We start from the raw sequence: 16185 nt of genomic DNA, 5'->3' as shown, positions 1-16185 counted from the left end.
TCCGTCCGTCCGAGATATGTTTTCGTTACTGCGATAACTTGAGAACGGCTGAAGGGATTTAAATCAAATTTAGACCAAGTATGTACGATGATGTAAAGATTAACTGATTAGATTTTGTGGTCAAAAGGTCAAAGGTCATGTTCGGGAAAAATCCTGTTTCCGTGATAACTTGTGAACCAGCGATGAGATTTTGACTAAAGTTGGTATAAGTATGTATTATGATGCAAAGATGACCTGATTTGATTGTGGGGTCAATAGGTGAAAGGTCAGAATCTGTATTCGGTTTTCGTTACCACGATAACTTAAGAACGGCTGAAGGGAACCAAGACAAACTTGGCACAAGTATTTATAATGATGCAAAGATGAACTGATTTGATTATGGGGTCAAGAGGTCAAAGGTCAGAGGTCCTTTTTAGGTAAAAAAAAATCGCACCCGTGTCCAAAGGAAGCGGTTCAGTTTGGCATTTTTTGCAGAGTCGCCGGAGGAATTATGTTTTCAGGTCATCGTCCGTCCATCCGTGATAGGTTTTCGTTACCACAATAACTTGAGAACGGCTAAAGTGATGTTTTTTTAACTTGGTGCAGGTATGTAGAGAGGTAAAGATGAACTGATTAGATTTTGGGCTCACGAGGGCAAAGGTCAAAGGTCAGAGGTCATGTTAAATAAAAATCCTGTTACCGCGATAACTTGTGAACCAATGATGGGATTCTGACCATATTTGGTACAGGTATGTATAATGATGTAAAGATGGAACTGATTAGATTTTGGGGTCAAGAGGCCAAATGTCAAAAGTCGAAGTCTATAATATGTCTATAACTTGTGAATGGCCGAAGTGATCTAATTCAAACTTGGTACAGGTGTGTATAATGATGTAAATATGAACTGATTAGATTTTGGGGCAAAGGCCAAATGTCAAATGTCAAAGTCTATACTAGGTCTCTAACATGAGAATGGCTGAAGTGATCTAATTCAGAGGCGCCCCGGCAATGCCGCGCTGGAGGATATTTAATTATTTGGCATGGGGGCGGTGTCCTCTGAATGTGTCTTTACTTGTTATTATTTTGTTTTGGAGGTTTTCTCTTCCCTCCACCCCCATTATGGAGCTGTTAAAATATGCGGAGGTTGTCCAGATTACCTGTGATTTCAGTTCTGTGCTTTGTAAACCTAACCCATAATTTCAGAAAAAAAAACACATTCGCAAGACTATCTGGACTTGCAAGTCAGTGTGGACGTATAATGGACTCACAGGGCGGTGCGGACATGTAATGGACTCACAGGGCATTTCGGACGTGTCATGGACTCGGGGCATTTTGGACGTGTTATGCACTCACAGGGCATTTCGGACGTGTGATGGAATCACAGGGCATTTCGGACGTGTAGACTTTTGTGTTTTGGTTGCACCTCATACATGTTACAAACATTGCTCATTTAAACATATTTCTTATTTGATTTATTTGAAGGGTTTGAGAATCGAGATCGGCAGGAGTAGTGTCGGTCTAGTGGTGTGGAAACTGGGTGGCCTACCAGATTTTGTAGATGCAAATCTAGCTGAAGGCAATAGTATTAAGGATTTTGATTTGTCATCCTCGGAGTTGGGGGTAACCTTCTTACCCCACCTGGTACTGTCTGCAAGTGATGCCTGTCCTCTAGCTTAATGCATTGGTAAAATTCCAACCCTTCCACCAATAGTAGCTTGTGACTACAGTACTAACCGTAGTTACCTGCTATTCTCTGGGTTGGGGCTTCATGGAAAAAAGGTCTGTGTGAGCAGATGTGCAGGACTTCCACCAATTATCCGATTTACGTTTGGGGTTCCTTCATGTGTTGTTCTTGAGGCCGATTTTCCTGCACTGCAATTTTCATGCATTTCTATACTGATGTTCACTTTCCCTTCACTCCCCCATGTTCCATTTACTCAATTCAGAGGCTGCATCTACCTCCCGACCTCTCAGATGCTCCGAGTCGACTGACGAAAGCTCCAAGCCTGGCCCGGTCAACGCTGGCTGAATTTTCTTGTTCTTCTGGCCAATCGAACCTGGATTTCTAGCCAAGAGATCCAAATGTAAAACTTCAATCTTTTGTCCATCTCAAAGTAAAAATATAAAGAATGTATAGACATAATCCATCACTCTGGGCCTGGTGCCATGTGACTGAACATTCCCTTCAATGGGCTGTTCGCATTGCACAGGAATGGCTGTGCTAGCAGAGAGAGAGAGAGGGCTGAATATTTTAAAAACAACTAGAGCTCATCGAACACCTTACCCCAGGACTCAGTCTTGAAGACGTGGGCGGGGTATGCGAGCAGCAAACTTGATTGGTCCTGATGATGGAAAATGCCGTAAAATTTAAAGGGAAAGGTTTTGAAAGTGCTCAAACGATGATTTGGGTTCAGGTGTGTAATTAAATAGAAATAAAAGAAAGATTTGAAAAGCCGTATAATTGTTTTTGGGAAGTTTATCGCCGTTGATGCAGCGTCTTTTACACGACCTTATTTAACTAGTTATTTTAGTTATTTGTGCCTGTTGTTTGTGAGCTTTATGACATCCTTAAAAAGCATTAAAGTGATACTGAGAAGCAGGTTGTATTCAGACCAGGTCGTGATTTATTAGAAACCAATGCTTTTGAAGGTATTTACAAACCGGAGCTACATCGACGCTTGTCAGTCACAGCCACAGGGAGGGGGGCAAATCTATTGAGTACAATGTTCAGGGTTAATAATTCGGAACGGCAAACAAGACACTGATAGACAAAAGGGAAATTCACGGCTGTCCTGGGTAATGATGCAGGGCTTGAACACCAAAAGGATTCCACGTGTAACATTGCATTTCTCACCCAAACAAGCCCCTGCTTTTCTCGTGTACATACCAAGAATACCAGAACAAGTCGTTAAAACACTCTGTACAATTTTTTTAATATCTCGGATTGCTTTTGCTCATATTTTCCATTGTGATCATTGGAATGTACTTCCTTGGAAAACTTGTTTTTTTGAAGGGACAAAATTGATTCCCAGTTCATTCTTCATTTTTTATCCCGGACTGGGTCATTGTTCACCATTTTCCCTGGACCGGATCATTGTTCACCATTTTCCCTGGAACGGATCATTGTTCACCTCTTATGCTGGACCGGGTCATTGTTCACCTCTTATGCTGGACCGGGTCGTTGTTCACCTCTTATGCTGGACCGGGTCGTTGTTCACCTCTTATGCTGGACCGGGTCGTTGTTCACCTCTTATGCTGGACCGGGTCATTGTTCACCTCTTATGCTGGACCGGGTCATTGTTCACCTCTTATGCTGGACCGGGTCATTGTTCACCTCTTACGCTGGACCGGGTCATTGTTCACCTCTTACGCTGGACCGGGTCATTGTTCACCTCTTACGCTGGACCGGGTCATTGTTCACCTCTTATGCTGGACCGGGTCATTGTTCACCTCTTATGCTGGACCAGGTCATTGTTCACCTTTTATGCTGGACCGGGTCATTGTTCACCTTTTATGCTGGACCGGGTCATTGTTCACCTTTTATGCTGGACCGGTTCATTGTTCACCTTTTATGCTGGACCGGGTCATTGTTCACCTCTTATGCTGGACCGGGTCATTGTTCACCTCTTATGCTGGACCGGGTCATTGTTCACCTTTTGCCAAGCACAGGGTCATTTTTTAACATTTACCCTAGACCAGGTCATTAACTTTTTATGCTGGACTGGGTCATTCTTCACCATTTACCCTGGGTCAGGTCATTGTTCACCTTTTACCCTGGGTCAGGTCATTGTTCACCTTTTACCCTGGACTGGGTTATTCTTCACCTCTGATGCTGGACCTAGTCATTCTTGATCTTATACCCTGTAACCTGGTCCCTCTTCATCATTTACCCTGAACTGGGTCTTTCTTTTTAACCATTCACCCTCAAGTTAATCATACTTCACTATTTACCCTGGTTCAGGTCCATATTCACCCATTTTACCCGTATCTCACTTTATCATTCCAACTTCCAAGTCATATATATATATATATATCACCAGTGCAGGGAACCAGCGATCAATCCATGCAACTTGTGGATTGTCCATTGTGCAAGTCTATTGTTTTTCTTCTTGTGGACCTGCTGATATTTTAGGGTGTTCTGTATGATAAATGGGGTCTTGGATTTTAACTGCAGCAAATGTGAAAGTTTAACATGAGGGAAAATGCTCCAGAACTCATACGTGCATGGCCAGGTGAAATAAGGTGCAGTTTGGAGATTGGTTAAGTATGCAAAGAAGTTCTGGAGAAGTCTTTTTGCTTCGAGTTGATTCGGTCACTCTCCAGAGTTGAAGCACAGTCAAAGTGATGCCATGATTGAAACAGTCCAGGAACCCGAGCAGGCTTAGAGGAAGTTCCTCAAGGTTGGTTGTCCACAGTACCTGGGACATCGGTTTGAAAAGTGGCGAATTTGAACGACGTCGGTTTCTGCCACGTTCACCACATCCACGAATCAAACGGTGTTTTCCCTCTCCTCGGAAGATGCAGGGTGAGACTCCACTCATTGCGTTACTGCAACCTCGGCCAAAACTGTGGCAGGTCCAGCTCGGTGCCAGGGACTTGAACCGGGACGGAGATGCCGGGGGAGATGAGTCCTGAGAAAGAGTGATGGTTGGGAGGAGACTGATATCGGGCTCGACAGGCACGTGAAATATGAACACTTGTTTCACCGGCATTTTCTGCTGGTGTTGCCGTTGCAGTGGTATTCCAATTGTTTGGATTTGGGGGCAAGTGCACGACCACTTTTGGTGCAAGGTGGTTACAGCTGGAGTGGTACAGCTTGTTAGGATAGTCCAGCAGTTTCGGTACAGTTTTAACCCTTTTGTCCTATTTTTGGTTTAACCTTTTTATATGCCACAGGTGTGCAAGTACCTTTGCACCAATTGCTGCCGACATTGCATGAGGAAAGGTCTGCCATTTTAAGCATCATATGTGATCCGGTTCCTGAGCCAATGGCGCATTTGGAACACGGCTTCAGCAGCTCGTCTAATTTCACTACCTTCTTCCGGCCAATGATAGAATGTCAAGATCTATCGAGCTGCCTTTCCCGCCCCTGAGAGTTCAACAACTCTAAGAGAGAAACAAATAACAACAGCAAGCCGCGTGATTGCACTTCAACGTGGTCAGGCAGCCATTACCCGTGGAAGCTGCGGAGGTCATGTGTGGGGGCTGCACGTGTGGTGGCGTGTAAGCCTCGTAGTTGCGGTGATTCAGCACCGGATTTGAGGGCAGCATGCAGGAGTACGATGCAGATTGGCTTGGCATGCCCTGCTGGAACAAAGGCAGTTTGGGAAGTGTGCGTCTATGGAAATGAAGTTGCACTTTACAAACCCGGCCTAAAAACAAACAAACAAGAAGACGTCATGCGGAGCACGATACTTGCAAAATACGCCCCCCCCCCCCCCCCTCCCCAAGAAAAAAAATTCCATTGATACAGCAAATTGTCCATTTCATCAAGATTAAAATTGACAATCTTGATCAAAGCTCGGGTCAATAGGAAGAAAATTGACGACTTTTCAGATTAAGATGATTTTGGAAGGTTGACCTTGAGTTGACCTTTTGACCTCAAAAATAGTTGGTTTCCCTATTTAGTGACGATGTGCAAATGCTGTTCAATTTTGAAGTCAATCCACATGTCGAACAAAGTTACAAGGATGTTAGTGGACGATGACCAAACAAGGGATTTTACCCACAACATGATCCAGGGTGTCAGTTCAGAGTACATGACACATAGACCAAGCAGAGTCTATATTGGTTCACGAGTTATCAAGTGACCACTATATTCGTCATGTGTGTGCGTCTGTCTGTCTGTCTGTCCGCAGCATAACTACCCGATGATATCTTCCGATCTAGATGAAACTTGGGTGGGAGGTTGATATCATGATATAGTCGTGTCCTGCCCAGAGTGGGCGTATTGCGCCCATTGTGGGCGGAGCCACGCCCGAAAACGATGTCTTTTTAGGGGGTAATCGAGTTCAAGCTACATCTTCTCCGAGGGGTTTGGTGGAATCCGACAGGGGTTTCGGTATTTGGTTTGGCCAATGTCATGTGTCTAGCCCCACGGAGCTCGATTTTTCATTTTCGCCCCAAGGTCAAGGTCACAAGGTCATGAAATTTAGAAAAGTCGATTTTTGATGGTTTTATTACATTGTCACTTCTTGATAGGGTGAAATGTCGTACATGATCTTATATTATCACATACATCATGAAATACAAGTTTTCCAACAAATTTCAGAATCCTCGACCTTTGACCTTTGAAGGTCACAAAGGTCAAATTTTCAAAGTTGGCGGAATCTAACCAAATTTTCGGTATTGTGTAGCTAACTAACCTCATAACTGATTATACATTATTTTCTATCATTTCAAGGTCAGTAACCTTCGTTTTGACATTTCAAGGTCACAAAGGTCAAATTTTCAAAGTTGTCGGAATCGAACCAAATTTACGGTATTGTGTAGCTAACTAACCTCATAACTGATTATACATTATTTTCTATCTCATTTCAAGGTCAGTAACCTTCGTTTTGACATTTCAAGGTCACAAAGGTCAAATTTTCAAAGTTGGAATCGAACCGAATTTTCGGTATTGTGTAGCTAACTAACCTCATAACTGATTATACATTATTTTCTATCTCATTTCAAGGTCAGTAACCTTCGTTTTGACATTTCAAGGTCACAAAGGTCAAATTTTCAAAGTTGTCGGAATCGAACCGAATTTTCGGTATTGTGTAGCTAACTAGTCTCATAACAGATAATACATTCCTATTTATATATTTTCAATGTCGGTTTTGGCCTTTGTCATTGAATACCGCTTGCTCGTCAACTATCGTCGTCTCCTGACTTGTAGTCTATTTTTTTTACATGTTCTAATGCTCATAATTGAGCTCGCTCGCACACACGCGCGCACACACACACACACACACACACACACACACACACACACACACACACACACACACACACACACACTGAGCTTGGGGGAAGTGCCCTCACTGCAGTCACTTCCTGCGATACTTTGGGTACCAGCGTCATAACAATGGCACCGCTCTTCTCACTGCACTCAATGGGACATTTCCTCAGGAGGAATGTCCTCCTCCTCATGGATGCCAACCAATGGAGATTGTCCATTCTCTTAACCTTTTAAACGCTGAACGTCAAGCAATGCGGCAGGTAGCACTGGGTTGCACGTTCCAGGTGGCAGTCCCAAAAGAATGACCTGACCTAGATATTGGTTTGAATTTAAATAACAGCTCCAACAGGATTGTCCACAGAAACTGAATACGTGTGTATTTGGACAGTGAGACATGGTGATTAACTGTATGTGATTACCAAACTTTTCATAACAGAACTCATATTATTATTGTCCTGATTGGATACCTCAGCCATATGTCGCTCAGGTCAGGTCAGATATGGGAGCATGCGATGGAGCAGCGCATCACCACGTCCACTTTCCGCCTGTATTTCAGGGGCCTTTGTCTGGCCATCACCCAGGCATATGCCTGGTCCATCCCCATCTCCTTGAGATGCTGATCAACCTGCTGCAACCATGAGGCACGTGGTTGGTCCGTTGGCCTCCAACACTCACGAGGCTCCCTCGCTGAGAGAATCTGGTGAGCAGGATCAGCATCCGGAAAACGAGCCACATGTGTATACAGCCGCAGCTGACGCTCGCGGACCATGCAGGTAACAAATCTCATCTGAGTCTCTCTCGGCAAATGCTCGTTGGACACAGTCTGACCAGCAATAGCCAAGGATCTCTAAAGAGACCTGGTACCAAAGGAGTTAAGTCTCAGTCTCAGATCAGTGGTCAGAGTCCAAGTCTCACATCCATAGAGCAAGACTGGAAGCACCAAGGACTTAAACACTCAGACTTTCGTCCTCCTGCATAGGTACTGACGACAGCTCCACCCACCATGATCCAGGGAATGCATGACTCCCCAGGCCCAACCCAGATGTCTATCGACCTCTGGGTCACAACATACGGAGACATGAATATCACTGCCAAGGTAAGTGAATCTCCTTGTAACCTCAACATCCTGTCAAGGTAAGTGAATCTCCTTGTAACCTCAACATCCTCACCACAAACGCATACAGACAAGATAGCAGCATCCAAGAAGCCATTGAAAGCCTGGATCTTAGTTTTGACCCAGAAACCCATAATCCCAGCGGCTCAAACTCCTCATTCAGTGCCTTAAGGGCCCCATAAGGATATCCAGCAAAGATGACTGCATCATCTGTGGAATCAAGGTCAGAGATCTTGACATTCCCAAACGATACACCGCAGCCTGATCTCTCCAATATCTTCCCCAGAATCCAGTCCATCCAAGCGCTGAAAAATGTAGGGGCCAATACACACTCCCTGTTGAACTCCAGGAACAACTGCAAATATTTAGGGATTGAACCACCACACTTCATAGCACTCTCAGTACCAGAGTATAGTTCAGAAATCAGATTGATCAGTATTTGTGGCACCCCACGAAGACCGAGAATCCTCCAAAGGGCATCCCGATTCACTGAATTGAACGCTTTGCAGAGATCAACATAAGCTGCTGGCGATCACCCTCCCCTGCTGAAACTCTCACCTGCATTCGGTGAGGGCCTGAAGAGCAATGATACAGTCAATCATTGATCTCGCAGGGGTAAAGCCCGACTGCTCTGGGCGCTGGTGCTCAAGCCCGATCAAGAATGATCTGAGCAAAGACCTTGCCCGGCTCCGAGAGTAGCGTCACCCTTGATAGTTGTTACAGTCCTGGTGATCACCCTTCCCTTTCCAGAGAGGGGCAACAAGGCCCCTCTTCCAGTGAGTTGGGATGATGCCTGTGCTCCAAACAGAGCACAGAACTGCATGCATCAACTTGAGTACAGCATTTCCACCAGTCTTGAGAAGCTCAGCATGGATGCCACAAACCCTAGGCCGAGTAGCTTTTCCCCCTTTCAACCGGTTCACTGCAGCATGTGTTTCCACAAATGAATGTGGTTCACAGTTGATTGGACGGTCAGCAATAGGGATAGTAACACCTTTGACATCCAACTTAACAGCTAGTGTCAGCCTGGTACAGCCACCCAAAGTAACCTTCCCAGCAGGCCTTCACTTCAGACTCCTCTGTCAAGACCCACAACCCTCTGCCCTAACTGCATTAAATCGAGAGAAAGGCTTGGAGGAACGCAATGCATGGATTTCTCTGTAAGCAGAACGAGAATCGCTTGACCACAGGTGATGCTCTACCCTTTCACAGATTCCTCGCACATACAGTGCATTTAGAAAGTATTCAGACTCCTTCACTTTTTTCACATTTTGTTATGTTGCAGCCTTATGCTGAAATCGTTTAAATTCATTTTTTCCCTCATCAATCTACACTCAATACCCCATAATGACAAAGAGAAAACAGGATTTTAGAAAGTTTTGCAAATTTATTAAAAAGAAAAAAACTGAAATATCACATTTACATAAGTATTCATACCCTTTGCTATGACACTTGACATTTAGCTCAGGTGCCTCCCATTTCTCTTGATCATCTTTGAGATGTTTCTACACCTTGATTGGAGTCCACCTGTGGTAAATTCAATTGATTGGACATGATTTGGAAAGGCACACACCTGTCGATATAAGGTCTCACAGCTGACGATGCATATCAGAGCAAAAACCAAGCCATGAGGTCGAAGGAACTGCCTGCATAGCTCAGAGAAAGGATTGTGTCGAGGCACAGATCTGGGGAAGCCTACAAAAAAAATTCTGCTGCATTGAAGGTCCCCAAGAGCACAGTGGCCTCCATAATTCTTAAATGGAAGAAGTTTGGAACAACCAGGACTCTTCCTAGAGCTGGCCGCCCGGCCAAACTGAGCAATCGGAGAACCCGATGGTCACTCTGGCTGAGCTCCAGAGATCCTGTGTGGAGATGGGAGAAACTTCCAGAAGGACAACCATCACTGCAACACTCCACCGATCTGGGCTTTATGGCAGAGTGGCGAGACGGAAGCCTCTCCTCAGTGAAAGACACATGAATGCCCGCTTGGAGTTTGCAAAAAAACACCTAAAGGACTCTCAGACTGCGAGAAACAAGATTCTGTGGTCTGATGAAACCAAGATTGAACTGTTTGGCCCCAATTCTAAGCGTCATGTCTGGAGGAAACCAGGCACCGCTCATCACCTGCACAATACCATCCCAACGATGAAGCATGGTGGTGGCAGCATCATGCTGTGGGGGTGTTTTTCAGCAGCAGGGACTGGGGGACTGGTCAGGGTTGAGAGAACAATGAACGGAGCAAAGTACAGAGATATCCTTAATGAAAACCTGAAACAGAGTGCTCAGGACCTCAGACTGGCCGAAGGTTCACCTTCCAACAGGACAATGACCCGAAGCACACAGCCAAGACAATGCAGGAGTGGCTTAGGGACAACTCTGTGAAGGTCCTTGAGTGGCCCAGCCAGAGCCCTGACTTGAACCTAATCAAGCATCTCTGGAGAGACCTGAAAATGGCTGTCCACCGACGGTCCCCATCCAACCTGACAGAGCTTGAGAGGATCTGCAGAGAAGAATGGCAGAAAATCCCCAAATCCAGGTGTGCAAAGCTTGTCGCGTCATACCCAAGAAGACTCGAGGCTGTAATCGCTGCCAAAGGTGCTTCAACTAATTACTGAGTTGAGGGTCTGAATACTTATGTAAATGTGATATTTCAGTTTTTTCTTTTTAATAAATTTGCAAAACTTTCTAAAATCCTGTTTTCTCTTTGTCATTATGGGGTATTGAGTGTAGATTGATGAGGGAAAAAATGAATTTAAACGATTTCAGCTTAAGGCTGCGATATAACAAAATGTGAAAAAAGTGAAGGGGTCTGAATACTTTCTGAATGCACTGTAGGCCTCCTTGCCCGTCCTTAGCGAACGTACAGTTTTACACCTCAGTTCCCTGAACAGCTCAGCTCTGCCATCAAGCCTGGCCCTGCGACTCTAGTCAATGGTATCCAGTGTCCCTTGGGAGACAAAGTTCTTCTTCACCTGAGAGTAGGTTCCAAGCCAACCACCAGCAACATCGAGGATGGTAGTCCTGAAGGCACTCCACAACTCTTGGGTCCCCTGAAACATGAGACACCCCCAAAACCCCACTCAACCTGTTTGCAAACGCCTCAGCTACTCTCTCATCCTTGAGCTTTGCCAACATCCAGCCAAGGCTGGGATGGTACCATTCTCTTGGATTTGAGACATAACTTCAAGCCTGTGCTACAACAAGGTCAGTATTGAGGAACTGAGCACCCCATAGATCCTGCAGTTCCAGAGCATCATCCAGCGACCAAAAACGAGCACATGGTCAGTCTCCTTTGTTACACCTCCAGCATTGGTATACCAAGTCCAGTGATGAGGTGGTGGGCACTGAAACCATGTGCCAGCCACCCTAAGTCCATGACTTCTTGCAAAGTCAAGGAACTTAGTGCTATTCTGGTTCACAGTTCCAGATCAATGGGGACCAACACATGCCTCATAACCATCCCTGTCAGTGCCAGTCGATGCATTGAAATCCCCCAAGACTAGAAAAGTATCTCTCCTGAGGCAATGATCAACTGCAAACTCCAGCATGGCATAGAATGTCTCCTTCACAGTGAGATCACTTCGTCAGATCACTCAGTCAGAGCATATACAGAGACCAGGGAAATGACCCCCAAAGAGTGACGAATCCTCAGTCTCATAATACGCTCGTTGACTGGTGTTACCCCAATTATCATGCGAGTCAGCTTATTGGATACAGCTAAAGCATCTCCTTGGGCATGGTAACCATCAGATTGACGAGACCCGTAATAGTTGTAACCACCCGCCATGATCTCACCACTATCCGGTCTCCGAACCTTAAAAAGTGCTGCAATACTGATGTTCAAACGCTGGAGCTCAGATGATAGCAGAGACAGGTGATCATCCTCTCTTAGAGTGAGGACATTCCAGGCACCCACCCGAAGGGACTGCCTCAGGTTAACCCGAGGAGACCCTCCGTCTGGTGGACGACACCTCAGCTCCACCCCGACACTGACAAGAACAAGCCATAGCTCCTATGCCCTTTGCCAGGTCTTGTTTTTAATCCTTCTCGTTGTCCATATCCATATAATACACCCTCCTAACTAGGAAACCTGGTGGGGGAGATGTTTTAGTGGCCGACAAACCAACCATGAAACAGGTTCGTACAGGTTAACATGGTTCCTGTGGCAAGTCACATATCTGATCTGGCCTGAGCTGACAATAGAAGCTCAGGTGTTTGCCCTGAAACATTAGCTGCTGTGATACTTTAAGAATGATATGTTTGGGAACAAGGAAGAGTGGAGATGGGCACCGATATCCAGCATGTTCAAAGCATGGAAGGAAATGGGAATAGCTTAGGCTAAAACAAAAGAAGGTTTGGTGACGTTGGTCTCACTATCTATGGACCTTTCCCGATGACCTTGATAGATGGAATAAGAGTTTCCTTAATATCCAGAAGCGTTGCAGTAACCACATTTAATAACTTTATCAAGTCGACTTGGAAATGTGCACTATCAACAAAGTTTTCTCATGTCTTACTCTCCATTTACATCAGCTGCCTTGGCGCAGTCTACCGAAAGGTCTGGAAAGTACCTGCACGTGTGGATAATACCTGTACGGGCAGGTTGTTTGCCATGGAGAAGTTGGGAATGTGTGGGAGAGAGTTGTACACATTTGTCAGAACTGCGTCGTTCCGCCCCAGCATGGAACCTTTTTGGAAACAAGGAGAGCAGTGAGAAAAAGTCAACAATTGCACATTGAGGATAATCATCTCAGCTCCTGCATGACGTCAATCCTCCACCTGCTGAATTGGGTCCGAGAGTTTTCGGACCCTGGCACATTCACTTCTCTCGTGAGACTTGAGGTGTATCACAAACACCTTTGATAGTCTGTTCATCTTGCCAAACATAATCATCATCATCATCAGGTGCCATGCCCTGTGCAGGGCATTTCTGCTGCCAAAGCAATTACTAATGCTTCAGTCACATTTGGCTCAGCGGCCGTAGGGTCTAAAAAATCTACGGCCACTAGCAATTATAGGGCGGCCGCAGTATTTCCACGGTCACACAATGTAGCAGTCACATATGTTTTTATTTTTCGGGTAGCCGCACGGGGTATTTAGAAATTGTGGAGACCGAAAACGTGGGGGTGCCGTACGGTCTTTGATTTGATGTCGCACGGTGACCTTAGGGCGTCCCTGCGGCGGCCATATAATTTTCAGGGCAGACGCAAGGTAGCCTCAAGGTGCCAGCAAGGCGACCGCAGGGGGGCCCTAAGGCGAACGTGCGGCCAGACGGACGGTAACGAGTGGGTATATATACCAGTTCTTTTTCATATGTATAACAGCACTTACAGTTGTCATGGCTACGGCTTGTCGAATTGCTACGGCCACCCTAGAAATGAAAAAAGTTATAACTCCGCGCTACAATTCCACGGCGACCCCTACAGCCTGTAAAAGATAGCCATACGCCCTAGGGCCACCCTGAGGCCACCTCAGAAACTCTGCGGCCGCCGCACGTTTCTGTCAATTTAGGGGGGGTACGGCCGCCGTATCCTAGCCGTAGAGCAAATGTGACTTATGCTTAAGCTATAATCCTGGTCGGGTCGCCACTCAGATTCAGGAAGTCAGGGCAGGAACTTATCATTTGCTTGGGGTGGCAGATTAACGGTAAAGGAGAAGATTCATGAACCAGTTGAAACAAACAAAGCTGGCAGCCAAACAAAGTTTCACAATGTGGTCCGTGAATAATGATCCTTTACCGAAAAAGGAGATGGGCAAATCCACGGTTACTCACATTACATATGTATATATATATATGTAGATGCATTAATGTAATGTATTGTAATGTGAGTAACCGGGGAATTGCCCAGGTGGAGATTTTCAGTTCTGGGAGAACTTCCCTCTACCTCCTGAAAGCCGCAAATGGAATTTATTTATTTATTTGTATACAAGATCGAGGCTCGTGTAAGAGCTAACATTGATCACAAAAAGACAAACTGACACATAAAACATATGATAAAGGGAGCGGGAGAACAAGGTGGAGAGCAGGGACATCGGGAGATCTGTGGGAGGGAGAGGGCTTGGGGGAGGAGGCATGTGAATGTGGGAGAGGTAAAAAAAAACCACATGGACACTGCTATAACTTCCAGGAAAGAAGTCGGTATTTCAAAAAAGTGGATCTGGGGTGAATTAACGGGGGTAGAAAAGATAAAGGTTTTGGATGGGGGAAGATAAGAGATGGTGGTGAACAGCTGTTTTAAACCTGGAGGGAGGAGTGGGATTGAAGAGAGTGAGGGAGTTTGTTCCAGAGGCGGGAGAAAAGAGGAATGAAAGAGTGAAGGTGAGCAGAGAGTGTTGATTTGATTTGAGTGAGCAGAGAGATAACAACCAACCAGAGAAAGGGGGAGGTTGGTGGAGATGTCTTCAGTGAGATCCTTGTGTACAAATTGTATCCGCAACTGTTGTGCTGATGTCTGTAACTGAGGGATTGTGGTGAACTAAGTTTCCAAATCGTAATTTATTTCAGGAGAGAGAGTCCTTCCCAATACTTCCTCAATATTCCATCGTATGTTTGTGAAGATAATGGTTTATAATGAGGCAGAGGGTACTTGGTACCTGTATATAATAGATGTTTACAAATGAGCCGTCCACTTATCAACCATCGTTGTGCTTGTAAACAGCAGTTTTAAAAAACCGTGCTCACTCCTTGTGGTAGGTGGTTTTACCTGGTGGGGGTGGTTGAGGTAATGCTTGGTAAACAGTGGAGCTGAAGTTGGTGCTAATGGGTATGTGGTTGGGTGCCGAGCCAGGCTGCCGTCGCTGGTTCCTTAGCTTTTCCTCACGGCGCCATTTTGCCCGCCTGTTTGAGAACCACACCTGGAGTGGGTGGTGCGAGAGAAAAAAAGGTAGAATCACACGGACCGTAACGAGAGGATAGCATTGCATTTCGATCACAAAAAAACAAAATAATTCACACTAATTATTAATTGCATCACAACGCCCCCTTAACAATTATCCCATGTATGTGGGTATGCTATCTGTAAACTAGCAGAGACAGTTTACATCACTGAGATCCCGAGATGTGCTTATTGTCTGATGCCATTTGTGACGACACACTTTCTATATAAAGTGTGGTAGATTAGTAGACGACACACTTTCATCTCTGAGGGTACAGTGCAGACTTTCATCTATATGATAGTTGACGACACATTTCAGGTTTATCTGAGGGTACACTGCACATTTTCTGGTTTATCTGAGGGCACACGACACATTTTCAGGTTTATCTGAGGGTATACTACACATTTTCTGGTTTATCTGAGGGTACACTGCACACTTTCAGGTTTATCTGAGGGTACACGACACATTTTCAGGTTTATCTGAGGGTATACTACACATTTTCAGGTTTATCTGAGGGTATACTACACATTTTCAGGTTTATCTGAGGGTATACTACACATTTTCTGGTTTATCTGAGGGTACACTGCACATTTTCAGGTTTATCTGAGGGTATACTACACATTTTCTGGTTTATCTGAGGGTACACTGCACATTTTCAGGTTTATCTGAGGGTATACTACACATTTTCTGGTTTATCTGAGGGTACACTGCACATTTTCTGGTTTATCTGAGGGTATACTACACATTTTCAGGTTTATCTGAGGGTATACTACACATTTTCTGGTTTATCTGAGGGAACACGACACATTTTCAGGTTTATCTGAGGGTATACTACACATTTTCTGGTTTATCTGAGGGTACACTGCACATTTTCAGGTTTATCTGAGGGTACACGAATCATTTCAGGTTTATCTGAGGGTACACTGCACATTTTCAGGTTTATCTGAGGGTACACTGCACATTTTCATGTTTATCTGAGGGTACACTGCACACTTTCAGGTTTATCTGAGGGTACACTGCACATTTTGAGGTTTATCTGAGGGTACACGACACATTTCAGGTTTATCTGAGGGTACACTGCACATTTTCAAGTTTATCTGAGGGTACACTGCACATTTTCAAGTTTATCTGAGGGTACACTGCACATTTTCATGTTTATCTGAGGGTACACTGCACATTTTCATGTTTATCTGAGGGTACACTGCACACTTTCAGGTTTATCTGAGGGTACACTGCACATTTTGAGGTTTATCTGAGGGTACACGACACATTT

The 16185-nt window shown here is 45.0% G+C and overlaps 2 protein-coding genes across 2 annotated transcripts in view; one reads left to right on the top strand and one right to left on the bottom strand.

Moving 5' to 3' along the window:
• The window catches only part of ELP4 (elongator acetyltransferase complex subunit 4), a 71085-nt gene extending 68507 nt beyond the window's left edge, over positions 1 to 2578 (top strand). Inside the window, exon 10 of the mRNA XM_068124112.2 lies at positions 1926 to 2578. Within this exon, the coding sequence (XP_067980213.1) occupies positions 1926 to 2048 (123 nt within the window). The 3' untranslated portion in view covers positions 2049 to 2578. The remainder of the gene's footprint in view (positions 1 to 1925) is intronic.
• A 2138-nt stretch (positions 2579 to 4716) lies between these two features.
• LOC137432040 (paired box protein Pax-6) overlaps positions 4717 to 16185 on the bottom strand; it is a 56244-nt gene continuing 44775 nt past the window's right edge. Inside the window, exons 7-9 of the mRNA XM_078783938.1 lie at positions 14741 to 14891; positions 12627 to 12724; positions 4717 to 5283 (exon numbers count right to left, since the gene is read on the bottom strand). Coding sequence (XP_078640064.1) covers positions 5086 to 5283; positions 12627 to 12724; positions 14741 to 14891 — 447 coding nt within the window. The 3' untranslated portion in view covers positions 4717 to 5085. The remainder of the gene's footprint in view (positions 5284 to 12626; positions 12725 to 14740; positions 14892 to 16185) is intronic.

This window comes from Myxine glutinosa, chromosome 8 (genome assembly GCF_964187855.1).
Source record: "Myxine glutinosa chromosome 8, kmMyxGlut1.1, whole genome shotgun sequence".
NCBI lineage: Eukaryota > Metazoa > Chordata > Myxini > Myxiniformes > Myxinidae > Myxine > Myxine glutinosa.
Note: the sequence above shows the minus strand (reverse complement) of the source record. Positions and strands in the feature narration are given on the sequence as shown.